The sequence below is a fragment of the Quercus robur genome, chromosome 9 (genome assembly GCF_932294415.1).
Source record: "Quercus robur chromosome 9, dhQueRobu3.1, whole genome shotgun sequence".
Taxonomy (NCBI): domain Eukaryota; kingdom Viridiplantae; phylum Streptophyta; class Magnoliopsida; order Fagales; family Fagaceae; genus Quercus; species Quercus robur.
The window spans coordinates 13,073,660-13,100,781 of record NC_065542.1 but is presented as its reverse complement, the minus strand read 5'-3'; the positions used below and the strand labels follow the sequence as shown (position 1 = coordinate 13,100,781).

At 40.3% G+C, this 27,122-nt stretch overlaps 2 protein-coding genes across 2 annotated transcripts; both read left to right on the top strand.

Annotated features, from left to right (window-relative positions):
- The first annotated feature begins 4,470 nt into the window (after positions 1 to 4,470).
- LOC126700731 (uncharacterized) lies at positions 4,471 to 4,989 on the top strand. Its single transcript, XM_050398925.1, has one exon. The coding sequence runs from the start codon at positions 4,471 to 4,473 to the stop codon at positions 4,987 to 4,989; it is 519 nt and encodes a 172-aa protein (XP_050254882.1).
- Positions 4,990 to 7,644: 2,655 nt separating this feature from the next.
- On the top strand, positions 7,645 to 8,190 carry LOC126700730 (uncharacterized). Its single transcript, XM_050398924.1, has one exon. The coding sequence runs from the start codon at positions 7,645 to 7,647 to the stop codon at positions 8,188 to 8,190; it is 546 nt and encodes a 181-aa protein (XP_050254881.1).
- Positions 8,191 to 27,122: the final 18,932 nt, after the last annotated feature.

Here is a 27,122-nt window from a genome sequence, read left to right as displayed (position 1 = left end):
TCAGATCTGGAAGGCAGAGATGGCTGAGGAGAAGGAAGAGGAGATTTAGGAGGAAAAGGAGGAAGTTTGGGCTGTGTGGATTTCCCCGGTGCACCTTTTCCAGGCTGAGATCCTATCAAGTCCATCAAACTTCTTTGGAATTTTCTTTGGATACCCATCTCGTCAGAAGTGATGACATCCACTTGTTGCTGAAAGTCAATGTTAGCCGATGTATCCTCGGGAGATGAAGGTTGATTGAACACTTCAAATTCGTCCGAGGAGTCTGACAAAGTCACAAACCCCTTTGGATTTTCTTCTTCTTCTTTCTCTCTTTCTTCCTCCTCTTCCTTAGGAATGGGTTGGGATGATGATTCTCCTGCTGAAGGGATTCCCACAAAGAGTGGTTAAGTAAGGGGTGTACCTTTAGGAATTGGAATACCCTCAGGTACAACGAATCCTTCGTAGGCTACACTAATACGGTGAAGTCGAGGATTGTTGGCTTTTATCACGCACTTAGGGGCTTGAAACGCCAAAGAAATGGGCGTGTACCCAAGGATTATGTGAGATGCTCATAATTGACCTTCGGCTTCGTTTACGAACACTTTAGACCGTAAGATTCTATCAAGGCTCTCTTTATTGACTAAGCTGAGTTGAGGTTTAGTAGAGCGTCTATCTGCAAAATCATTAAAGTGGAGGGAAATTTTGTTAGAAGCAGAAATAATATGAAAGAAAGGGAAAATATAAACCAGGATGCATAAATTTATGACTATACCCCTACTTGGTGTTCCCTCCTCAGTTGGATAGGGTAGGCCATCATGCCATTCCCTCGAAAAAATTAAAAAAAATCCTCATTTAGCCATTTGTTTGATGTAGGGAGGCACTGGATTAACCTTACTTCGGGATACCTTGACTTAAGGTAATATCCCTACCCCATCAAATGATGTAGGTTGTATACCCAATTCACATCATGATGGGTCAAATTTAAGTTCATTCTCTCGTTTAGAACTTCTATACTCCCCAATACGCTAAACATATTTGGGGCGCACTGTGTGAGAGATAGTCTAAAGAACTTAAGATAGTTCCTAGTGATATTACCTATGGGAATGGTCATCCCTCCCTCTATGAAGGTGATCATTGGGATGACCACCTCTTCTGTTTTCCTAGCATCTACCCATTCCCCCTAGGCAGCGTATCTCATGCCCACTATTGGTGGGATCCTGTACTTAGCCCTAAACTTTTCTATATCCTCCTCGGACTTAACTAAACGCTTGAACTTGCCCATTTTCTAAGAAGTTTTGAAGAAAAATTAACAAGTTTGAAACAAAAATTAAGAGGGTTCAAGGAAACTTACAGGTTTGAAAAGAAGATCCTCAGACAAATTTCTAGTATTTGTAGACGCATAGGGAAGTGAGAGAGAATGACAGGTTCAGTGTATGAGCTCTAGGACTGTGTGATTGTTGAAAGTAGGAAAGAGAATTGATTTGAAAAGCTATTTATAGTGGCACAGAAGTTTCAAGCGGGAAAATTCTCACTCGTAAACCCAGGAAAATCCTCCATCGTTGGATTTACATCCCGTCGTTGAACGTAGGGGACAAGGGTGCCGCCAAAATTTAATGATGGCATGCTTTAGACGCCGAAGCATCAGGAGTATGCCTTAAGTAGGTAAAAAGGCATTTGGGAATTTGGGTAGACAGGGTATAACCATAAACGGGATGGGTTGAGGATATCAAAATCCTCCTTTTCTCCCGAGGAGTCGAAAAGCAAGATTTTGAGAGGCTATTATGGGGGTCAGTTAGCCAGGAGGTACTATTAAAACTGTACGAATTGGGCCTATGACCCAATCCGAGAATATTAACTAATCCAAGGATGGTCAAATGATGTTATTATGGGAATGGTATGAGAAGAAGAAATAAAAATTGTGTATGATAGTCCAAAATATGTCCGAGGAGAAAAGTCATCTTGGAAACAGAGATCCGAGGTCAGTAAGAATGTCTTATCATCCTGGACATTCTTCAAGGTTGCATCACAACTAGAAGTCAGACATTGGATAAGGAATGAGTACAGGGAAGCAACAAATATCTTCAAAAGCTGCTACCTCCATATTAAATGCCTCCTAGCTAACTCTCTGACCGCATTAATGTGGAGGTGATACCTGAATAGTGGTTAAGCAACCTTACAGTTACTAGTTGAAGATTCGGGGAGGTGTTAGATGGGACAAGAAGGAGTTCCTAGAATCTAACCTACACGTATATGGTAGAAATGATACCAGGATTATAGTATATAGCATGGAAAGGTGGCCTAAAGTAGGGAGATCGGAAAAACTAAGAAATCTTTGTAATAATCCTTTGAACTCTTGTATTCTTGTTTATCAATAAGACATTATAACATAGCTCCTCAGGCCGTGCCGAGGACAGTTTTTCTTATCTTAATTGTGTTTGATGCTCTTAAATCAACAACTGTTATTGTCTTCCTTATTGAATAGAACTAGTTCTTTCACCCACGCTCTACAAATTCATTGTTTGGGCTTATTGGGTTAAACCCAATCTTATATTGGGTCAAATCCAAGTTCAGTCCTTACATTTACATTTTTAAAATAAGTTATAAAAATTGAGTTAGTATGAAAACATATTGAAAGCGAACCAATATTTTAGAACATTGTCTTCTCAAAAAATAATATTTTAAAACATTGTAATTTTTTTTACTGAAATTTATACTTGAACTAATATTTTGAAGAGACGATTTGGATTATTCAAATGGACTGCAAGTAGTTCCAAATAGGATTTAAATAGAATTTGGTCTAAAAGTAATTTTAAATGAACTTAAAATAGCTTTAAATGAACTAGAAGTATTTAAAAAATAATAATTGTCACAAGTGGGGAAAGAGGGGAATTCAAACTCTAATTCTACTCATAAGAGAGACTAGGCCGTTCCATTAAGTTACAAGACTTTTGACAAATGACTTAGAAGTATTAATTACACATTCAAAGTATAACATATAAGTAGAATAAGTTATGATTGAGTATTTTTTTTAAGTTTATATTCATGAATTTATTAGGCTGGTAGGATTAATATGAAAACAGAATAAAAAAATGAATAGTCAAAAAAAAAAAAATTCAAACTTAAAGGACCAAAAATATACTTCATTCATTCATTATAATCACGCAAGTATTATTTCAAATTGATGGTTGTTAGTAAGTGAAAATTCTTGAGTAGACCCTCAAAGTGCACCTCTAGCCTTAATGGTTAAAGGCATTAGAGTGAATAATGTGTTTTACTTCCCTTTTTGAACCAGGGTCGGTAAGAAAGGCCCGTTTGTTCAAATCGACTCGACAAACATCAAAGGGCTTACTCTGAAATCTGAATAAGCACTGACCTTGCCACTTTGCCAATTATTTAGTAAGTAGAGTTTAAATTTTAATGTTATATTATATCATTCAATTATTAGATGAAATAATTCAAGTTCGACTATCAAATTCAACTGACATCAAGAAGAAGAAAAAAAAAAAAAAAAAAATCAACCAGTGAACGAGGATATCCATCAATTTAAATCTATAATATTCCAAATTGCTCCAACGAATTTGGATTTCAATATATATAAAAGCAAAACTATTTGTTAATATTAGTCCATTATATATAATATTATCTGTAAGGGCCTGGTTTAGACTCTTAGCCCAATGGGTATATGAACTTAAGCCCAAAACAGCTCAAAACAATAAATTTGTAGAGAATGGGTTGAAAAACTGGGCTTTAGTGAATTAGATAATAGAAAAATAGATTTTGACGCCAAAGAGAGAAAGATAACAGAAGTTTATTAAGGAATAACGTTCTCGGATTGGTCCGAGGACACTGATTCTTAAATATTTGCTCTTAAAGCTTTGTTACAGGTCTGTTTCCCAGTTTTTGATGGTGTTTTTCTCTCTTTGACATCAAAATCTATTTTTCTGTTATCTGATTCACTAAAGCCCAGTTTTCCAACTCATTCTCTACAAATTTATTGTTTTGGGCTTAAGTCCATATACCCGTTAGGCTAGGAGTCTAAACTAGGTCCTTACAATTGGTGCCGTCTATGGGGAGAATACTTGGGTGATAGTGGGCGCAACGTTCAACCATGGTAGGTTCAGATCCACGACAGGCAGAGTCCATAGGATCCCAACGTCATCCTTTTGTCAATCTCGAGCGGAGAAGAGATCGGGAGGGGAGTGTGCATAGTGCCCGGACCAGAAGAAGCCAGTCATGGGGAAAGGGTCACCTCTCTCAGGAGGAGAATACCAGAGCACTGCAACTGGAGTCGACTAGCTGAAGAGAGAGCTGCGCCATGCACAGCAAAGGCGAGCCTCCTCCAGCCCGGATGCCTCCCCTGACGGTGAAAAGGATGCTAGTTACAGATGAAGATCAAAGACCCCACCCAGTGAGTCTTTCTCCTACGAAGAGGAGCACCACCAGAAATGTAGGCATAAGAGCCCACCTTGAAAAGGTGTGGGAAATGATGCAATGGGCAAGGCGTTGGATCAAATCTCCAAGTCGTCTTTCACACGTAGAATTGAGCGAGCAGAACTCCCTCGGTGGTTCACTCAGCTCGCTTTTACCATGTATAATGATAGGACAGACCCCGTTGAGCATGTGAGCCACTTCAATCAGAGAATGATTGTCCATTCCAGAGATGAAGCCTTGATGTGCAAGGTTTTCCCATCCAGCCTAGGACCCATAGCAATGAGATGGTTCAACAGCTTGAAGGCCAATTCCATAAGCTCCTTCAAGGAGCTCACCCAGGCGTTTGGTTCTCGATTCGTCACCTGTAGCAGAGTTCCTCGACCCCCATCTTCCCTACTATCCTTAAGTATGAGAGAGGGAGAGACCTTGAAAATGTACTCGGATAGGTACTGGGAGATGTACAATGAAATTGACGGCAACTTTGAAGATGTAGCCATCAATACATTCAAGGATGGCCTCCCAACCGAACACGGCTTAAGGAAGTCTTTGACAGGGAAGCCTGTCACCAGTGTGCGCTAGCTCATGGATAGGATTGACAAGTATAAAAGGGCTGAAAAGGACTAGCAACAAGGAAAAGGAAAGGATAAGGTTATCTCTCAAGAGAGGTGGGATTTCAGGTCAAATCAATACAATAACAACCGGCCACGAAGAGATTTTGCTGGTCAGTCAGGATCTACCAATACTCAGGCTGTCAATGCAGTGTTTCGAGAACCGGTGCACCAGGTTTTGGAGAAGATTAAGAACTAACCGTTCTTCAAATGGCCAAACAAGATGACTGGAAACCCCCTAAGGCACAACCAGAACCTTTATTGCTAGTACCATCAGGACTAGGGGCACATTACGGAGGATTGCAGGAATTTGTGGGACCATTTGGACTAGCTGATCTGAGAAGGAAAGCTGAAACAATTGTTGCACCATTCCAACGGCCAGGGGGGTCAAACAAATTCGGAACCCATGAGGTATGATTCTTCAAGACCGCCCTTGGGAACGATCAATGTCATCTTCGCTACTTCTGGTAGAACCGGTTCTTGTCTCTCCAGATTAATGTCTGTAGCTCGGTTACCTGCCAAGAGCAACAATTCGGAGCCTAAAAGAGCCAGAATAGAAATCCGACCTGTTTTGGGCTTCTCGAACGAGGATAAGATCGGAACCATCCAACCCCATGATGATGCTTTGTTGGTCACACTCAGGATAGGGTGGTATGATGTGAAGAGAGTGTTAGTTGACCAGGGTAGTGCTGTCGAGATCATGTACCCTAACCTATACAAAGGGCCGAGGTTAAAACCCAAGGACCTGACAACCTATGATTCCCCCCTGATAAGTTTTGAAGGGAAGATTGTTATTCCAAAAGGTCAGATTAGACTACCCATACAGATTGGTTCGGAAGTGGTGGAGGTAGACTTCATTGTAGTGGATGCCTATTCCCCCTACACGGCTATTGTGGCCAAACCTTGGCTCCATACTCTGGAAGCCGTCTCATCTACCCTGCACCAAAAAGTGAAATACCCCTCGGGGAGCTGCGTCAAAGAAATTGTGGGGAGTCAACTTGTGGCTAGGCAATGCCTTGTGGTGACTATCTCACATCGACACGAAGTTAGTTCCTCGGCCACTACTAAAAGGGACTTATAGTAATCAAAAACTTCGGAGTTGCCAGCCTATGGACCAACCGAAGAGCCGAAATGCAAGGATTTGGAAAAATTTGTTATAGGTGGTGATCCGGAGAAGTTTTTTCAAGTCGGGGCTCAGTTGCCTCCTCAAGAGAAGGAAGAGTTGTTGGAATTCCTCAGAAGAAACATTGATGTGTTTGCATGGGACGCTTATGAGGCCCTGGGGGTGGACCCGAATTTCATCTGCCATCATTTGAACGTTAACCCATCCATCACTCCCAAGAAGAAATCGCCTCGGCGCCCATCTAAAGAGCATGCAGACGCTGTCAGGGAAGAGGTAATGAAGCTCAAATAGGCAGGGGCTATCAATGAGGTTTTCTACCCCGAATGGTTGGCCAATACCGTAGTAGTAAAAAAGAAGAGCGGGAAGTGGCGAGTGTGCGTGGACTTCACGGATCTGAATAAGGCCTGCCCAAAAGACCCCTTCCTTATGCCTCGAATAGACCAATTGATGGATGCAACGGTGGGCCATCCTCAGATGAGTTTCTTAGACGCCTTTTAAGGGTATCATTAGATACCACTTGCCCTGGACGATCAAGAAAAGACAGCATTTGTCACTCCCACTAGAAACTACCACTATAAGGTGATGCCATTTGGCTTAAAAAACGCAGGATCAACTTATCAAAGGATGATGACGAGAATGTTTAAACCATAGTTGGGCAAAAGTATTAAGGTCTATATAGACGACATGGTGGTGAAGAGCAAGGTGGTGTCCGAGCACGTTAGAGATCTCAAAAACATCTTTGAAATCTTGAGGAAACATAGGTTGCGCCTAAACGCTTCCAAGTGCTCGTTTGGTGTCGGATCAGGCAAGTTCTTGAGATACATGGTGACTCACAGGGGTATTAAGGTCAACCCCGATCAAATCAAAGCCATTAACAGTTTACAACCATCTCGGAATCCTAAAGAGGTCCAGAAGCTTACCGAAATGGCTGCCGCCCTGAATCGTTTTATTTCTCAGTCAGCAGATAAGTGCAGACCTTTCTTCCTCTTGATGAAAAAGTGGAAGGGATTTGAATGGACCGAGGAGTGTGCATTGGCTTTTCAACAACTTAAAGAATATCTATCACGGCCGCCTATCATGTCCAATCCTGAGGTGGATGAGGTCCTGTTTGCTTACATCGCCATGGCCCCTCACGCTGTGAGTTTGGTGTTGATACGAGTTGACAATGGCGTACAACAGCCAGTTTACTATGTAAGCAAATCATTACATGAGGCCGAGGTTCGTTATCTACCACTAGAGAAGGTTGTCTTGGCAGTGGTGCTTGGTACATGAAAGCTTCCCCATTTCTTCCAAGCACATATAGTTGTCGTCCTGACTCAGCTTCCACTTAAAGCTATACTTCGAAATGCTGATTACATGGGGAGGATTGCTAAATGGGGCACAATCCTAAGGGCTTTTGATATCAAATACATGCCTCGTACCTCTGTTAAGGGCCAGGTCCTCGCAGACTTAGTGGCCGAGTTCGCCGAACCCCCATTAGAAGAAGTAACAAAAGCACAACACATGGATGGAAAATCGATTGGCATGATCTCCCAACAGGACGCCCTATCCTGCAAAGTGTACGTCAATGGTATAGCAAACCAAAAGGGGTCCGGAGTGGGGATAGTATTAATATCCCCCGAGAAAATCACTATTAAGAAGTCACTAAGGCTGGACTTCTCAACCACAAATAACGAGGCTGAATATGAGGCCTTGCTAATGGGAATGACCATGGTTCAAAAAATGGGCGGAAAGGCAACAGTGATGTTCTTGGACTCAAGATTAGTCGTTGGCCAAGTAAAAGGAGAATTTGAATCGAGGGACGAAAGAATGCAGAGGTACTTGAGTCAGGTGGGACATCTACGATCAGGATTTAAATCTTTCAACCTGTTGCACATCCCTAGAAGTGGAAACACCCATGCTAATTCCTTAGCCACGCTTGCGACCTCCTCGACACAGGGCCTACCTCAGGTCATTCTTGTAGAGGATTTGTACAAATCCGCAGGGGTGGAGAGAAAGGTGGTCCATGTTCACCAAGTCAGGGTAAGCCTAGCTGGATGGATCCCATGATATCATTCTTGAAGGACGACATCCTGCCTGAGGAAAAATCAGAAGCAATCAAGGTACGTAGGAGGGCTACTTGATTTTGGTTGTCCGAGAACCAAAAGTTATATAAACGCTCATTTTTCGGGCCATACTTGTTTTGCATACACCCCGAGGCAACATAATTACTGTTGGAGGAGTTACACGAGGGGATCTACGGGAGTCACACCGGAGTTAGATCTTTGGCACACAGGGCCATCACTCAAGGCTACTGGTGGCCAAAAATGCAAAAGGAAGCACAAGAATATGTAAGGAAATGTGACCAATGTCAAAGGTTCGCACCAAAAATGCGCCAACCAGGAGGAGTCCTTAACCCTCTGTCCAGCCTTTGGTCGTTCGCACAATGGGGCTTAGACATTGTAGGCCCTTTCCCCAAAGCAGTAGGAAACAAGAGATACCTACTAGTTGGCACAGACTACTTCACCAAATGGGCTGAAGCTGAGCCCTTGGCAAACATCAGGGACGTGGACGCCAAGAAGTTTGTTTGGAAAAATATTGTCACCCGATTCGGAGTTGAAGTCCCTCATACCCTCATCTCAGACAACAGCCTTCAGTTTGATAGCAAATCTTTTAGGAGATACTGCTGTGACTTGGGAATTAAGAACAGATACTCTACCTCAGCTTACCCCCAAGGGAATGGACAAGCCGAGGCTGTTAACAAGGTCATAGTGAATGGACTCAAGAAGAGGTTGGATGATGCGAAGGGAAAATGGATGGAAGAGCTGTAACATGTCCTTTGGACATGCCGAACCACGCCTCGTAGATCCACTGGCGAAACCCCCTTTTCAATGACCTACGGGGCTGAAGTTGTCATTCCTTTGGAGACTGGCTTCCCAACGTTAATGACCAGCTCATTTAATCTGAGCAGCAACAATGATCTATTAGAAAAGAGCTTAGACTTCATAGAGGAAAGAAGAGAGAAAAACACCATCAAAAACTGGGAAACAGACCTGTAACAAAGCTTTAAGAGCAAATATTTAAGAATCAGTGTCCTCGAACCAATCCGAGAACGTTATTCCTTAATAAACTTCTATTATCTTTCTCTCTTTGGCATCAAAATCTATTTTTCTGTTATCTGATTCACTAAAGCCCAGTTTTCCAACCTATTCTCTACAAATTTATTGTTTTGGGCTGTTTTGGGTTTAAGTCCATATACCCATTGAGCTAGAGTCTAAACCAGGTCCTTACATTATCAATCCAGATTAATTTATCATTAAGGTTTTCCATCAATTTAAACTATAATATTCCAAATTGCTCCAACGAATTTGGATATTTATATATATATAAAAGCACAACTATTTGTTAATATTAGTCCATTATTTATAATATATTCAATCCAGATTAATTTATCATGAATTTTTTTTTTTTTTTTTTTTTAAATGAGGAAATTTATCATTAAGGTTTTCCATCAATTTAAACTATAATATTCCAAACTGCTCCAACGAATTTGGATTTCTATATATATAAAAGCATAACTATTTGTTAATATTTGTCCATCATATAATATTATCAATCCAGATTGATTTATAATTAGTTGGGTAACATTTATTATCTGATCCATTAATAATTTAATATTAATATTCTTTTATTATTTTATTATATAAAACCTAAAATGGAACATTTTGTTGATGAAATAATTATTACCTCTTATTATTTTAATGGATCATTCTATGGTAACACTTCTTTTCCCTATGTATAGTACCTATTTAATTAATTTTAAGCATTCATCTATTATATAAAATATAAATTAAATAAAACAATATTCTATATTAACAATTAGATAAGGTGAATATATATGGTACATGCTAAAAAATCTAACTCATTATTGATTTGTCAAAATAATCATCCAGTATCAAGTGACATAACATCATAAAGAATTACTCAATGTATAACTCGCATCCAACTACATTTTTTAATTAGGACAATAATATTAGAGTGAAGTTGAGAACATTGCAAATTTATTATAAATTTGTCAAAATACTCATCAAAGCATCAAGTGACATAAAGAATTAAACAAAATATTACTTACACCCAACCACATTTGTTAATTAGGACAATAATATTAGAGTGAAGTTGAGAACACTACAAATTTATTATAGATTTGTCAAAATATTTATCCAAGCATCAAGTGACATAACATCGTAAATAATTAAACAAAATATAACTCACACCCAACCACATTTGTTAATTAGGACAATAATATTAGAGTGAAGTTGAGAACACTACAAATTTATTATAGATTTGTCAAAATATTTCTCCAAGCATCAAGTGACATAACATCGTAAAGAATTAAACAAAATATAACTCACACCCAACCACATTTGTTAATTAGGACAATGATATTAGAGTGAAGTTGAGAACACTACAAATTTATTATAGATTTGTCAAAATATTTATCCAAGCATCAAGTGACATAACATCGTAAAGAATTAAACAAAATATAACTCACACCCAACCACATTTGTTAATTAGGACAATAATATTAGAGTGAAGTTGAGAATATTATCAATCAGAGATTTTACCAGTTGAGCTAATTGGAACCCACTAATAATTAGTATTTAAATTGTGAACTGTGGAGTGATTTATTTATTTATTTAAATTTTTAGGGTACTTTACTTTCAAGAAATCAATTACTGGATAATTTTATTTTTCTTTTGTAAATTTTATATTATTAACTGGATTATAAATATTTAAGATAATAATTAGTATTATTCAGCAAAAAAAAAAAAAGATAGCAATTAGTATTTAGAGTGTGGAATGTGGAGTAATTTATCTTTATCTTTATCTTTTTTTTTTCTTTTTGTATGGTACTTTACTTTTAAAAAATCAAGTATTGGGTGATTTTTTTTTTCACTTTTTTTTTTAAATTTTATATTATTATGTGGATTATAAATATTTGAGATAGTAATTAGTATTTAGAGTGTGGACTGTATAGTGATTTATTTTTATCTTTTTTTTCTTTCCTTTTCTGTTTGTATGATACTTTACTTTCAAGAAATTAAGTATTGGGTACATTTTTTTTTTTCAGTTTTTTTTTTCTTTTGTAAATTTTATATTATTAAGTAGATTATAAATATTTAAGATAATAATTAGCATTTAGAGCATGGACTGCAGAGTGATTTTTATTTTTATTTTTATTTTCTTTTTGTATGATGCTTTACTTTCAAGAAATCAAGTACTAGGTAATTTTTTTTTTCTAGTTTTTTCCTTATTTTGTAAATTTTATATTATTAAGTGAATTATAAATATTTAAGATAGTAATTAGTATTTAGATTGTGGACTGTGGAGTGATTTATCTTTTTTTTTTTTTTTTTTTTTGTATAAAACTTTACTTTCAAGAAATCAAATACTGGGTAAAAAAAACAAAATTTTTCACTTTTCTTTTTCTTTTGTAAATTTTATATTATTAAGTGTGTGGGGCCCAATAATTTATGGGTCAGGTCCACTTGCTCGTGGGGAGTCCAAAGGCCCAAGCTAAAGAAGGCTACGGCCAAAGCTCAATAACATAAAGCCCAAATGGCCCGGAGATGTTGCCGAGGACAGTTCAGTCCTCGGTAGACCCAAAATTCCACCGAGAAGAGGGGCAAAAACGGTATAGGACCAAACTGGAAAGAAGATCTAAAATATCTCGGGAAAGCTGCCCTTATTACCCTTCCTAGATAAGACTCTGCATCCAACAGAGCCGGATTCTTCGGTTTTATCAACCACCCCCAATGATTCTGGGATTAGACTGACGGGACAAATATCAGTCTTGGAAAGGTTGACCCTACACGTGGACGAAGGACAGCGAGCGTCGGCGAGTATAAAAGAGAAAGTAAGTAATCTGGCTAAGAGGGGGGGCCAAAAACAAGAAAGGAGGACCTCCCATCCTACCTCCAGGAGAAAGACTCCATGGGTGAAAACATTTTAACAACACATGACATCACAGAAAAAACCCACCGTTGGGTAACCGGGGTAAGACCTTAAGGATCCTCGGACCAAGTCCGAGGAGTTCAACCTCACAGGATGCGACGTTATAGGGCTTAAATGTTCAAACCCAACTCCCTTTTCTATATGAATTCCTTTAAAATCAAGACCGGAACATCGCCTCGTGACCAAAGGCAAGCCTTTCAAGCCCACTCTCTATAAATCATATTGTGAGGGATCTTTCATGTGCGAGCCCAACATCATTATTGGGCCGTTAAATAATCGTGTCCCTACAATTGGTGCCGTCTGTGGGAAGGCTTGCACGTTGGCACAGGTGGCGTTTGAGTCAACTCTCTAGCAAGCAGAGATTCGTGGGTTTTCCCCCATCTCCGGCGACATGCAGTTGTTGTTCCGACATAAACTTGTGCCAGGGCTTACGTCCTGTAGCGCCAACGGCACGGGCAGCTCTAGGGGCTTCCGACCTCAAGTCAGCTCTCCTCGCCATGGTCAAGGGGCTGACCTGCGAAAAAGAAAATAAGTACTCAAAAAAGTTTTGGACAGAACCAAGGCCTTGCATGGTCCTCGGACTCGAGCCTATGGGGAAACCAAGTACTCAAAAAAGTTTTAGACAGAACCAAGGCCTTGCATGGTCCTCGGACTCAAGCCTATGGGGAAACCAAGTACTCAAAAAGTTTTGGACAGAACCAAGGCCTTGCATGGTCCTCGGACTCAAGCCTATGGGGAAACCAAGTACTCAAAAAGTTTCGGACAGAACCAAGGCCTTGCATGGTCCTCGGACTCAAGCCTATGGGGAAACCAAGTACTCAAAAAAAGTTTTGGACAGAACCAAGGCCTTGCATGGTCCTCGGACTCAAGCCTATGGGGAAACCAAGTACTCAAAGAAAAAGTTTTGGACAGAACCAAGGCCTTGCATGGTCCTCGGACTCAAGCCTATAGGGAAACCAAGTACTCAAAAAGTTTTGGACAGAACTAAGGCCTTGCATGGTCCTCGGACTCAAGCCTATGGGGAAACCAAGTACTCAAAAAGTTTTGGACAGAACCAAGGCCTTGCATGGTCCTCGGACTCAAGCCTATGGGGAAACCAAGTACTTAAAAAAAAAGTTTTGGACAGAACCAAGGCTTTGCATGGTCCTCGGACTCAAGCCTATGGGGAAACCAAGTACTCAAAAAAAAAAGTTTTGGACAGAACCAAGGCCTTGCATGGTCCTCGGACTCAAGCCTATGGGGAAACCAAGTACTCAAAAAGTTTTGGAAAGAACCAAGGCCTTGCATGGTCCTCGGACTCAAGCCTATGGGGAAACCAAGTACTCAAAAAAGTTTTGGACAGAACCAAGGCCTTGCATGGTCCTCGGACTCAAGCCTATGGGGAAACCAAGTACTCAAAAAAGTTTTGGACAGAACCAAGGCCTTGCATGGTCCTCGGACTCAAGCCTATGGGGAAACCAAGTACTCAAAAGTTTTGGACAGAACCAAGGCCTTGTATGGTCCTCGGACCCAAGCCTTTGGGGAAACCAACTACTTGTAAGGAAAAACTACATTACATGGACCTTAGGATTTATCCGAGGAAAACTCTCCACTAACAATTGGGTTAGTTCCTAAATTGCGAGGATTCTCAAGTCTGCTTTCGGATCTTCAACACCAAAGGGATCGATGCAATATAGAGCAATATGTCGCCTGAAAAACAATCTGAGTGCTCTACTGCTCAGTCAACTCCTCGGATGGATTATTTAGAGATTATCATTCTCGGACGGTATTCTCGCACTTATCACAGAATATTCAATTATTACCTCGGTTAGTTTCCTAAGTTTAACTTACTATGAATTATCGCCGTAATGCCTGGTAGTGTTGGTAAATCAGAATTAGTTGGATTATGTTTCAAGATTTCCCACTCTAAGTATCATTGAAGAAACACACACATGGAGCACACCCTTTCACAAAGTAGTGTTGCAAAAAGAATAGTATTCAAAACAAGTAAATAAATTTCCCTTTTTACTAAAACAAAGAAATAGTACAGCGTACCATGAAAAGCTGGAATCAGCTTATGTCAAAGCTCACTACATAATTGAAAAGGAAGGTACAAGAGAATAAAACAAAGCCGAGGAGGCAGTACAGACGAGAGGTTGGCTTCTAAAGCTAACCACATAATCAAAAGGAAAGATACAAGAGAATAAGATAAAGCCGAGGAGGTGGCACAGAGGAGAGGTTGGCTACTGCTTCAAGACCTTGTTCTTCCTCAATGCTTTTACATGCCCATAACTCAGGCAGCAAAAGAACCCAGCTTGGGGCCTGCACCGTCGAAGAAAGGGGGCAGAAAGAGCCCAGCTTCAGGCTAGCGTAGCTGAAGAAAAGGTGCATGAAACCCAACTTGAGCCTCACACCGCTGAAAGAAAGGTGCAGGGAGTCGGAAGTTGAGGAGCCTTCACCAAAAATTTTCCTGCAACAAGGCAGAGGCGATGATGGCGAAGAATCTTTCTTCTGACACACCAAAATTCTGGCATGAACAGAACCTGCTTCGGATTTTGACTAAAAGAGGGAGAAACACCCTTTCCCCTCTGTCGAAACGGAATATTCTTTTGAATTTATGCCTCCTTTGCTCGTACCTCATTATTTTGAGTCTCAGGAGGACACGGCGCCTCTGTGGCGGAGAGAGTTCCTTTTCCCCAACCCTCGCCTCAAACATGATATACTAAGGGAGGAAACTGAAGGATTTGTGCGTAGGTAAAGCAACTTTCTCTCCTATTTATTTAAAAAGATAAGGTGGTGGCATTTAATTCATGCAGCGTCCCAAGGAACGCTACAGACAAAATGTCTCCGGCTCAATTTCCAACGCCACCTGCAACCATGAGATTAAAGGAGTCTCGTGAAGGCGCACCTCGAACACTGGGACGCCAAAAAGTACCACGTGACCAAAGACTACAGAAATACCTCTTAATTTCTGGGTCTAGTAAATTCGTGGCCCAGGCCCGTTCTGCATGGGGGCCCAGGGACTACGGCCCACGCCGAGGAGTAGCCGTTGCCGAGGACAACCTCCTGCTCGGCACCTTGTGAAATACCTGAGGAAAGGGAGAAACTGAACTATGGTCCTCGGACTCAAGCCTATGGGGAAGCCAACTACTTGGATGGCCTTGCATGGCCCTCGGACTCGAGTCTATGGGGAAACCAACTACTCAAAAAGTGTTGGACAGAACCAAGGCGTTACGAAGTCCTCGGACTCAAGCCTATTGGGACGCCAACTACTCGGATGGGGAGAGCCCTCGGCTCAAATACCGTAAAATGTTAAGGCCAATAAAAGTGTTAGGATGATGGCAGGACGCCCCACTATTCGGTAGCCTAAGGGGGCTGTTCATTTTTGCGAGTGATATGTCTTCGGATGACTACTTCCTACACCGCATAGAGCATCCAGTTCTAATCTCGGCATTGTTTCGGGTAAATATCGTTATTCACAGGTACGCATTGCTATGTCAAACAATTCTATTAAAGTTATGGTGACATCTTTTTATTAGCAAGTATTTTGGCCTTAGTTGTCATTGATTCAAATGCTATATTATTGTGCCGAGCAGCGCTTGCAAATTTGTAAAAACACAAAAATAGAACATGCGAAGTAAAATAACAACAATTTTTATTAATATGAAAAATTATTACAACGTACAAAGAGGGGCTTAAACAAGCCTATACAAAAGGTGAACTGCCGAAGTAACGATAACATCCGCAATACAAATAAGTAAACAGTCAAGTGTCTTTTAAACTCGTCTTCAAAGTCTCTCCAATCTCTGCCTCAGTATTGCTCATATTGAGAGAAGAACCTTCTTTAGAAAAAGATGAAGGAGAAGGAAGAAGAAGATGAAGGAGAAGGAAGAAGAGGATGGAGGAGATGAATGAGGAAGATGGAGGAGATGAATGAGGAAGATGGAGGACATGAATGAGGAAGATGGAGGACATGAGTAAAAGAAGGAGGAGAAGAAGAGGGAAGAGATGAAAAGAAAGAGAAATGAGCAAAAGAGGGAGAAGGAAAAGCACCAGGATGGATCTGGTGGTGGAAAGAAGAAGAAAGAGAGGCAAAAGGAGGCGCCAGTGAACGAAGAGAGGAAGAAGCAGGGGCACTTAGTCCCTGCCCCAGTCCTGACTCCTAACACACTGGTGCCATGTTAGATATGCTCATGAGAGAGTGGGTGGTACTGATGATGTGCGTCCTCGGCTCAGTCACGCCGAAAGTGTGACGTGACGAGTCCCTGCTTCGGATTTTGGCTGAAAGGAAGGCGAGACAAATCTTGAGTCTCCGCCATCCTTGCCCTGACCGAGCCATTTCGAGCTTCGTTAGAACATGGTGTTTCTGGGAGGGGAATGATTTTTTCATTGCTTACTACTATGGGGAGTGTATTTCAGGTTTAGGTATAACCAGAGAGTAAAAGTAAACTCCGGAAGGAATCTAAGGGTTTCAAATTTCGGGAGGACTAAAGGGATTCATCTGTGGGAGAAACAACTCTTGTTTCTTCTCTTTATATAGGGGACGAAGGGGAGGGTACTTAATATGTTCAGATCCCTAAGGAGATCCACCAACCAGAATATGCCCGTTCCGCTCCCCCACGCCATCAATAACCGTCAAATCCGAGAGGCCTCGTGAAGGGAAGACATTAAAGACACGCTTCGGATAACCAAACGGCATAAGCGCATCGTGAACAAATTAAGAGGAACGTCTCGTGGACCGGTACATTTCCTGGGCAGATGAAGAGTCGCCAACGTCAGTCAAAGGCTGAATTAAGTGAGCCATGATAAAGGCTCGGTATTACCAAAACCCCCCTCTCCAACCAGGAAGGCGGACAGCAGGGTTTTGAGGGGCTATTGTGGGGCCCAATAATTTATAGGTCAGGTCCACTTGCTCGTGGGGAGTCCAAAGGCCCAAGCCAAAGAAGGCTACGGCCCAAGCTCAATAACATAAAGCCCAAATGGCCCGGAGATGTTGCCGAGGATAGTTCAGTCCTCGGCAGACCCAAAATTCCACCGAGAAGAGGGGTAAAAACGGTATAGGACCAAACTGGAAAGAAGATCTAAAATATCTCGGGAAAGCTGCCCTTATTACCCTTCCCAGATAAGACTCTGCATCCAGCAGAGCCGGATTTTTCGGCTTTATTAACCACCCCCAATGATTCTGGGATTAGACTGACGGGACAAATATCAGTCTTGGAAAGGTTGACCCTACACGTGGACGAAGGACAGCGAGCGTCGGCGAGTATAAAAGAGAAAGTAAGTAATCTGGATAAGAGGGGGGGCCAAAAACAAGAAAGGAGGACCTCCCATCCTACCTCCAGGAGAAAGACTCCATGGGTGAAAACATTTTAACAACACATGACATCACAGAAAAAACCCACCGTTGGGTAACCGGGGTAAGACCTTAAGGATCCTCGGACCAAGTCCGAGGAGTTCAATCTCACAGGATGCGACGTTATAGGGCTTAAATGTTCAAACCCAACTCCCTTTTCTATATGAATTCCTTTAAAATCAAGACCGGAACATCGCCCCGTGACCAAAGGCAAGCCTTTCAAGCCCACTCTCTATAAATCATATTGTGAGGGATCTTTCATGTGTGAGCCCAACATCATTACTGGGCCGTTAAATAATCGTGTCCCTACAAAGTGGATTATAAATATTTACGATAGTAATTAGTATTTGGATTATGGACTTTGGACAATCGAGTGATGTATCTTTCTCTTTTTATTTTATTTTTTTGTATGGTACTTTAGTTTTAAGAAATTAAATACTAGGTAAATTTATTTTTTTCACTTTTTTTCTTTTGTAAATTTTATATTATTAAGTGGATTATAAATATTTAAGATAGGAATTAGTATTTATAGTGTGGAATGTGGAGTGATTTATTTTTATCTTTTTCTTTTCGTATGGTACTTTATGTTCTAGAAATCAAGTATTGGGTAAATTTTTTTTTCCACTTTTTTTTTTTCCTTTTGTAAATTTTATATTATAAAATGGATTATAAATATTTAAGATAGTAATTAGCATTTAAATTGTGGACTATAGAGTGATTTATCTTTATCTTTTTCTTTTTTTTTACAGTACTTTACTTTTAAGAAATCAAGTATTGGGTAAATTTTTTTTTTCACTTTTTTGTTTCTTTTTTTTTGTAAATTTTATATTATTAAGGGGATTATAAATATTTAAGATAGTAATTAGTATTTAGATTGTAGACTGTGGAGTGATTTATCTTTTTTTTTTTTTGTACGGTATTTTACTTTCAAGAAATCAAGTACAAGATAAATTTTGTTGTTGTTGTTTTTTTTTTTTTTTTTTTTTTTTGTAAATTTTATATTATTAAGTGGACTATAAATATTTAAAATAATAATTAGTATTTAGAGTGTGGAATGTGGAGTGATTTATCTTCATCATTTTTTTTTCTTTTTGTATAGTACTTTACTTAAAAAAAATCAAGTACTATGCAATTTTTTTTTTCACATTTTGTTTTTCATTTGTAAATTTTATATTATTATGTCGATTATAAATATTTGAGATAGTAATTAGTATTTAGAGTGGACTGTGTAGTGATTTATCTTTATCTCTATTTTTTATTATCTTTTTCTGTTTGTATGGTACTTTACTTTCAAGAAATCAAGTACTGGTTAATTTTTTTTTTTTACTTAAAAAAAAAATTATATTATTAAATGGATTATAAATATTTAAGATAATAATTAGTATTTAGAGCGTAGACTACAGAGTAATTTATCTTCTTTTTTTTTTTTTTTTGTATGGTACTTTACTTTCAAGAAATTAAGTATTGAGTATGTAAGGACTCAATTTGTAACGATCCCAAATTGGTCTTGGGTTTGTACGTTAAAGGCCCAAACAATAAAATTTGTAGAGCGTGGGCTGAAAGGCTAGGCCTTGGTCACCGGACAGTGGTTAGTCATGGTGTTCATGGTGGATGTGCAGAGGTGAACTAAGCTTGTCCGTGGATCTTGTCTGTGGATCTTGTCCATGAAGCTTAATGTTCTTATTCTTCCTTTCTTTTTCTGGCCCCCCCTTTTATGACGCATGAATCCTTACGTTATATAGCCCTTCTCAGTTGATCCTCACCTTTCATCTGTCGATCAGGCAGATACCTACTCGAGTACCTGTCCCATCAGCTGCCTCCCCCCACTTTCTGTTAGTTGCAATAACCGAAACCACACTGTTCAGGGGTCTTTTCCCATCAATGTGGCTAGGACGTTTGTTGGCGCATTCAATGCGGAGGTGACGTCTTCTCCTTGAACCAATCCCACACTGTACCCCCGTGCGTGTCCCATTCTACTTACCTTTTCTTCTGGGAGTGCTTTGGAGGCTGCCTTTGATGACATGTCGTTTTTCCCTTTTAGTCCTTGGGATGCCGAGGACATGGTCATCCTCGGCTGCATTCCTAGGTTATTTGGTATTTTAATACTTGTCCTCGGCAACTACTCTCCTCGGCGCGGGCCTTGGGCCCTAATGGAAAGTGGGCCGGGACCATAAATTCTCTGGCCCCACATTAGCCCCTCAAAATCCTGCTGTCCGGATCCTCGAACGGAGAGGAGGGTTTTGATGACATCAAGTCTCTGTCAAAGCTTGTCAATCCTTGTCATCTATCAGTTCCAGAGACTCTTCGTCTACCCGAGACACGTTCTTGGAGCCTTGGAAGGTGAAACGTGTCCTCATTAAATGCGGGCGGCCCTGTGCTTCCCACGTTTAATGGCGCGATGGTGATCTAACGGTGGAGATTTCCTTACCTTTATGGGCGGGAAAATTAATGCAGTTACTTTCGATGAAAGGTATAAATAATTTTTGGAACTGATTTGTCTCTTCACTTTTGCACTTAAGAGTTCTAGCGCACATATTCTGGGTTCAGCCAAACTTTCATCCAAATTCAAGTCTGTCTCCAGTACAAAAAGCCTGTTCGAGGAACCGTTCCTCTTTTCTGTAAGTTCTCTGCCTTCACTAACTCGTACTTTTTCTTTTCTAGGTTTATTTTTCTCTTGTTCCTCTCCTTCCCCCGTCATCCTCTGAGTTTGTTTAGTAGTTCCTAGAGATGGTTAAATTGAAAAAATTGGTTGAGACCGAAGAGGCGATGGAAAAGTTCATCGCCGACTATAAGATTCCCCCCAACGTAAGTTTGAGGCACTGCAAGGTGGGGGAGTGGCACCTTCAGAGAAGGACGGGCGAGGTAGTAATTACCATTCTCGCCTTCGTAAAGGGGGGTATGAGAATCCCCATGGGGCCGGTAATGAGGAGTTACCTTAGGCATTTCCGATTAGCTCCCACCCAGTGCGCTACCAATATGTTTAGGATTCTGGGTTGTGTGGATGCCTTGAACGAAAAAATGGGGCTAAGACTAACCCATCATGACGTAAATTGAAGCTACAATCTCCAAAATTTGAAGGGCAAATCCTACTATATGAAGACGAGAGATGATAGGGTTCGGCTAATCCAGTACCTCCCCGACTCCAACAAGGGGTTGAACAAGGACTTTCTTATCGTATCTGGGGAATGACATGATGGCCTTCCTTGCCCAATGGTGGAGGGAGAACCAGGTGGGGTATAGAGAGTAGGAGGTTACCAATCCTTTGCGCCGTTTTAGTTTGGTGTGGTTCGGTTACTAACCATGTACATGCCCCTTTTTGCAAATCCAAACGCCTTTCACCGATACTTTCATCTGGTTAACCGGGTTGATTTGGAGACTGTTCTTCAAGCGGCGGTTTTTGTAAATGACGAGGATGGTCAAGTCAGAGCTGCTCACAAAATCTTAGGATACGATCCCATCCAGAAGTCATTTGCCGACCCAAAGCACGTGATCATCGCTAACAATCCTCGGCTTCCGAAAATCACCGTAGTCGAACAAGGGTTTTTGATCTCCGAAGGATCTCTTGTCCCAGAGGGCATCCCATTGGTGGACTCTTCCCCGTCTCATCAGGCAGCGGAGGACGAAGGTGATTTGGGTCTGTCCGAGGAGGGATTTGGGGCATTTGATCAAGCTGACCCATCCGAAGATTCTTCTGGTGATCTGGGTGACCCTAACTTGTCCAAAGCGGAACTGTTGTCAGTGGGAACATCCTCCCGAGCCGAGATGGGTCTTAAGAGAAAGCCCCCGACTAGCTTATTCGACCTCATCGAGGATCAACCGGGGAAGAGTGCACAGGGAAAGCCGCAATCCAGTGCTCTAACTCCCCCACCCTAGCCCCAGTCCGTCCAGACTAGGTCCTCCTCTACTAAGTAGCAGCCACAATCTCCCCGCCCCAAACTTCCTGCTCCTCCTTAATCAGTTTTGCCTCCTCGACCGGAGCTCGTTGACTCAAAGAGAAAGAGGAGTCCCAAGGGTAAGGAACCCATGGATGGGGGAAAATCCCAATCCTCTAAGGAGAGGGACGAAACCCCGCAAGCTCAAAAACAGTTAAAGATTTGGCACCAAAGCCAGGGGAAAGGGATCGAAGCCCAATCCGCGCCAAGTGCTTGGCTTCCCGCCCCAATGCTCCACGGGGAGCCATTGCTGGAAAACGCGTCCATGAGGAACCTTGGAGACGGCGATGGCGCTTATGTGACCGACGCGTTAGGGAGGACCATGCTGCTCTATACTGATATGGAAGAGTTGAAGATTATGAGGATGTAGGAGGTTTTCCTCAGCGCGAAGAGGTACTTAGATATGGTAAGGCTCCTAAAATTTATAACTCTGTCGATTCTTGCTCCTAGATTCTTGTTCATAATGTGTTTGTTTCAATTGGCAGGCTATCCAGGCTACCTATAGGATGGAGGAAGAAGTTAAGCGGCAGAGTAAGACCGCCGAGCTTGAGCGCAGTAAACGTATAGATGCTGCGCGAACCTTCAAAATTTCTGAGTCGGACCTCGCGAAGGCTAAGGAGGACTTAAAGGAGGCAACCAGAGCCAGGGATAGTGCTGAGGCAGGCTTGACTCGTGCCCAAAAACAAGCTGAGGAACAGACGAAGCGCCTACTTGTTGCCGAGGAGATATTGGAGATTGCTAAAGAGCAGATCAACGATTTGAAAAAGAAGCTGATCGAGGCAAACAACGCTAAAGGCGTGGCGGAGTTTTTCAGGGATGAAGCCGTGAGGGCTAGGAAGAAGGCTGAATTTGCTAAAACTGAGGCCGAGACTGCTAAGGACAAGGCCGAGGAGGAGGCCAGGCCCACCTTAAAGCTCAAATCCTTGGTGTATGCAAGCTATACTACTCCCAGGTTTGGAACGAGGCCCTCAAACGAGCTGGGGTGGAGGCTTCGTCTGATTTGTGGAAGGCGGAGAGCATATTTTATCCTCCAGCCATTCGTGAGACTGCCTCCGAGGCTGTGAGCGTTCCAAAGGAGGCCGAGGCTGCTTAGTCAGAAGCTGCTCAGCCCATTGTCATTCCTGCCGAGTTGACTGAGGGAAGAGAGACTCATAAGGCGACTGAAACACCTGGAGATTTGAATCCTGAGATACCTAAAGAGGCTGCTGAGTCTACGATTAGTGCTCAGATTTCTGGTGTCAAGGAGCCAGCTATCTTTGTTCAGCCCCTACAGGCCATTCCCCTTGCTGATGTCCCCAAGAGCACCGAGACTGATCTTGCTCAGCCTTCCTAAGAAGGGGATGTCTCCCAGGCCCCTGAGGCTAGTCCTGCTCGGCCTTCCCAGGATGTGACCAAAACGAAATCGAAGAAGTAGAAGCCCTAGCCAACTTTTGTATTTATTTCTAGTTTAACTGTTAACTAGTTTCCCTTTTGTTTTGAAGACTTTAGAATTTTTTTTGTAGTTGAACTCATTGACCACATATATAAAATTCTTTTCTTCCTTTTTCCTTTAAATTACATGTTAGTTGCCCTTGCCGATATTTACTATTGTTGCGAATCTCATGGTTTTTGAACTAGTTATCTTAACATGTATGAATGGTTGTGCATATGATATATTTGGGATCACATCCCTGAATTCTAACTTACCCGCGCCCATGCGGCGTTGAACTTGTGTCTGAACATGCTCCTGGGGGGGCTAAAGGCATCATCCGAGACGCTATGTGTGTTGTTAGGCCGGGCCTGGTGTCTAGATTTTCTTTAAGTGGTTGGTTTCCCTATAGGTTTGAGTCCGAGGACCATGCAATACCTTGGTTTTGTCCAAAACTCAGATTTTCTTTAAGTAGTTGGTTTCCCTATAGGTTTGAGTCCGAGGACCATGCAATACCTTGGTTCTGTCCAAAACTTATAGTTTTTCTTTAAGTAGTTGGTTTCCCCATAGGTTTGAGTCCGAGGACCATGCAATACCTTCATTCTGTCCAAAACTTAGATTTTCTTTAAGTAGTTGGTTTCCCCATAGGTTTGAGTCCGAGGACCATGCAATACCTTGGTTCTGTCCAAAACTCAGATTTTCTTTAAGTAGTTGGTTTCCCCATAGGTTTGAGTTCGAGGACCATGCAATACCTTGGTTCTGTCCAAAACTTATAGTTTTTCTTTAAGTAGTTGGTTTCCCCATAGGTTTGAGTCCGAGGACCATGCAATACCTTAGTTCTGTCCAAAACTCAGATTTTCTTTAAGTAGTTGGTTTCCCCATAGGTTTGAGTCCGAGAACTATGCAAATCCTTGGTTCTGTCCAAAACTTATAGTTTTTCTTTGAGTAGTTGGTTTCCCCATAGGTTTGAGTCCGAGTACCATGCAATACCTTGGTTCTATCCAAAACTCAGATTTTCTTTAAGTTTCGAGGATTAGCCCCTCGGCCAAGGTGTGGGGCGTTAACCTGACATTGGAAGCCCCTGGAACTGCCAGCACTACCGGTGCTTCGAAGCATAGCCCCTAGTGGGACTTTATATCAGGGCAACAACAGTGGTCTGCTGGAAACGATGGAGGGGCTTTCGCAGACCCTTGTTTGACAGGGGCTCGATCCTACCATCGCCTGTACCAACGCACAAGCCTTTCCCACAAACGGTGCCAATTGTAAGGACTCAATTTATAACGATCCCAAATTGGTCTTGGGTTCGTACGTTAAAGGCCCAAACAATAAAATTTGTAGAGCGTGGGCTGAAAGGCTAGGCCTTGGTCACCTGACAGTGGTTAGTCATGGTGTTCATGGTGGATGCGCAGAGGTGAACTAAGCTTGTCTGTGGATCTTGTCCATGAAGCTTAATGTTCTTATTCTTCCTTTCTTTTTTTGGCCCCTTCTTTTATGGCGCATGAATCCTTACATTATATAGCCCTTCTCAGTTGATCCTCACCTTCCATCTGTCGATCAGGCAGATACCTACTCGAGTGCCTATCCCATCAGCCGCCTCCCCCCACTTTCTGTTAGTTGCAATAACCGAAACCACACTGTTTAGGGGTCTTTTCCCATCAATGTGGCTAGGACATTTGTTGGCGCATTCAATGCGGAGGTGACGTCTTCTCCTTGAACCAATCCCACACAATACCCCCGTGCGTGTCCCATTCTATTCGCCTTTTCTTCTGGGAGTGCTTTAGAGGCTGTCTTTAATGACGTGTCGTTCTTCCCTTTTAGGCTTTGGGATGCCGAGGACATGGTCATCCTCGGCTGCATTCCTAGGCTATTTGGTATTTTAATACTTGTCCTCGGCAACTACACTCCTTAGCACGGGCCTTGGGCCCTAATGGAAAGTGGGCCGGGACCACAAATTCTCTGGCCCCACAGAGTATTTTTCAATATTTTTTTTTTGTAAATTTTATATTATTAAGTGGATTATAAATATTTGAGATAGTAATTAGTATTTATATTGTAGACTGTGGAATGATTTATCTTTTTTTATATAACTTTACTTTCAAGAACTCAAGTACCAGATAATTTTTTTTTCACTTTTTTTTTTCTTTTGTAAATTTTATATTTTTAAGTGGATTATAAATATTTAAGATACTAATTAGTATTTAGAGCATGGACTGCGGAGTGATGTATTTATTTATTTATTTTTTTTGTATGGTACTTTACTTTCAAGAAATCAAGTACTAGAAATTTTTTTTTTTACTTTTTTTTTCTTTTGTAAATTTTATATTATTAAGTGAATTATAAATATTTAAGATAGTAGTTAGTATTTAGATTGTGGACTATGGAGTGATTTATCGTTTTTTTTTCTTTTTGTATAAGATTTACTTTCAAGAAATCAAGTACTGGGTAAATTTTTTTTTTTTCACTTTTCTTTTTCTTTTTAAAATTTTATATTATAAAGTGGATTATAAATATTTAAGATAATAATTAGTATTTAGATTGTGGATTGTGGACTGATTTATCTTTATCTTTTTATTTATTTTTTTGTATGGTACTTTACTTTTAAGAAATCAAATACTAGGTAAATTTTCCTTTTTTCACTTTTTTTCTTTTGTAAATTTTATATTATTAAGTGTGTAGGTTGACAATTTTTGGAGCCCAAACCCCAATCGTGTGTGAAGTTTTGATCCAAAAAGCCCAACACAATCAATATAGTAGAGTATGAGTTTAAGAACTAAGGTTAAATAAGTTAGACAAAGACTTGCATGGGATATAGGTACACATGAGCAAGAACATAAACCATTATGTTGAAAAATCTTCTAGTCCGAGGAGATTCAAAGTTATATTTATGTATACAGACCAGTACATTGGAATTTTCTTTCATGCCCCAGTCTTCTTGCCCCTCTTTTTCTATCTCCCTCTTTCTTTTGGGGGTTTCTATACATTATAAAGACCCCTCTTTGCCATCTGAGCTTTACATTTGTTAATCATCCAAGCCTCCACTTGAGCACCCATCCCATCAGACACCTCTTTCAGTTCTTTGTGAGTTGTGGTGGCCAAGGCAACACTGTTCGGGGGTCTTCTCCACATTAATACGGCCAGGCAGGTGATTGTAGTGCATTCAATGTGGTGGTGACAGTTTTGGCTGAGATATTTTGTATTTCCACCCATTTCACGTATTTAGGGGATGGGTTTCAATGGTTTGGGATGTACTTTTGCTCCGGGTTTTCAGTGTCCGAGGAGGAATTCCTCCTTGGACCTTTTTTCTTTGTCTCCCATGATAAGGCTTAAACTGTGGCTTGCTGAGCCACGTTGCCTCCTCGGACAGACCCAAGGCCCAACTCGTTATTTTGGGCCGTAACCCCCACAAAGTGGATTATAAATATTTAAGATAGTAATTAGTATTTACAGTGTGGAATGTACATTGATTTATTTTTATCCTTTTTTTTCTTTTGCTTTTTGTATAGTACTTTATGTTCCAAAAATGAAGTACGTGGTAAATTTTTTTTCCTTTTTTTTTTTTTTTTGTTGTTGTTGTTGTTAAATGTATTATAAATATTTAAGATAGTAATTAGTATTTAGATTGTGGACTATGGAGTGATTTATCTTTATCTTTATTTTTTATTTATTTTTGAACTGTACTTTACTTTCAAGAAATCAAGTATTGGGTAAATTTTTTTTTTTTCACTTTTTTTTTTCTTTTGTATATTTTATATTATTAAGTGGATTATAAATATTTAACATAATAATTAGTATTTAGATTGTGGATTGTGGAGTGATTTATCTTTATCTTTTTTTTTTAATTTTTTTTATGGTACTTTACTTTTAAGAAATCAATTACTAGGTAATTTTTTTTTCCTGTTTTTTTTCTTTTTGTAAATTTATATTATTAAGTGAATTATAAATATTTAAGATAGTAATTAGTATTTACAGAATGGAATGTGGATGGATTTATCTTCATACTTTTTTTTCTTTTTGTATGGTACTTTATGTCAAAAATCAAGTATTGGGTAAATTTTTTTTCCACATTTTTTTTTCTTTTGTAAATTTTATATTATTAAATGTATTATAAATATTTAAGATAGTAATTAGTATTTAGATTGTAGACTATAGAGTGATTTATCTTTAACTTTTTTTTATCTTTTTTTTTTTTTTTGTAGGGTACTTTACTTTCAAGAAATTAAGTACTGGATAAATTTTTTTCTTTTTTTTTTCTTTTGTATATTTATATTATTAAGTGGCTTATAAATATTTAAGATAGTAATTAGTATTTAGATTG

Bases quoted from the DNA above. Each gene is read 5' to 3' on its own strand.
- LOC126700731 (XM_050398925.1), top strand. From the start codon at position 4,471: ATGGGCAAGGCGTTGGATCAAATCTCCAAGTCGTCTTTCACACGTAGA.
- LOC126700730 (XM_050398924.1), top strand. From the start codon at position 7,645: ATGGATGGAAAATCGATTGGCATGATCTCCCAACAGGACGCCCTATCC.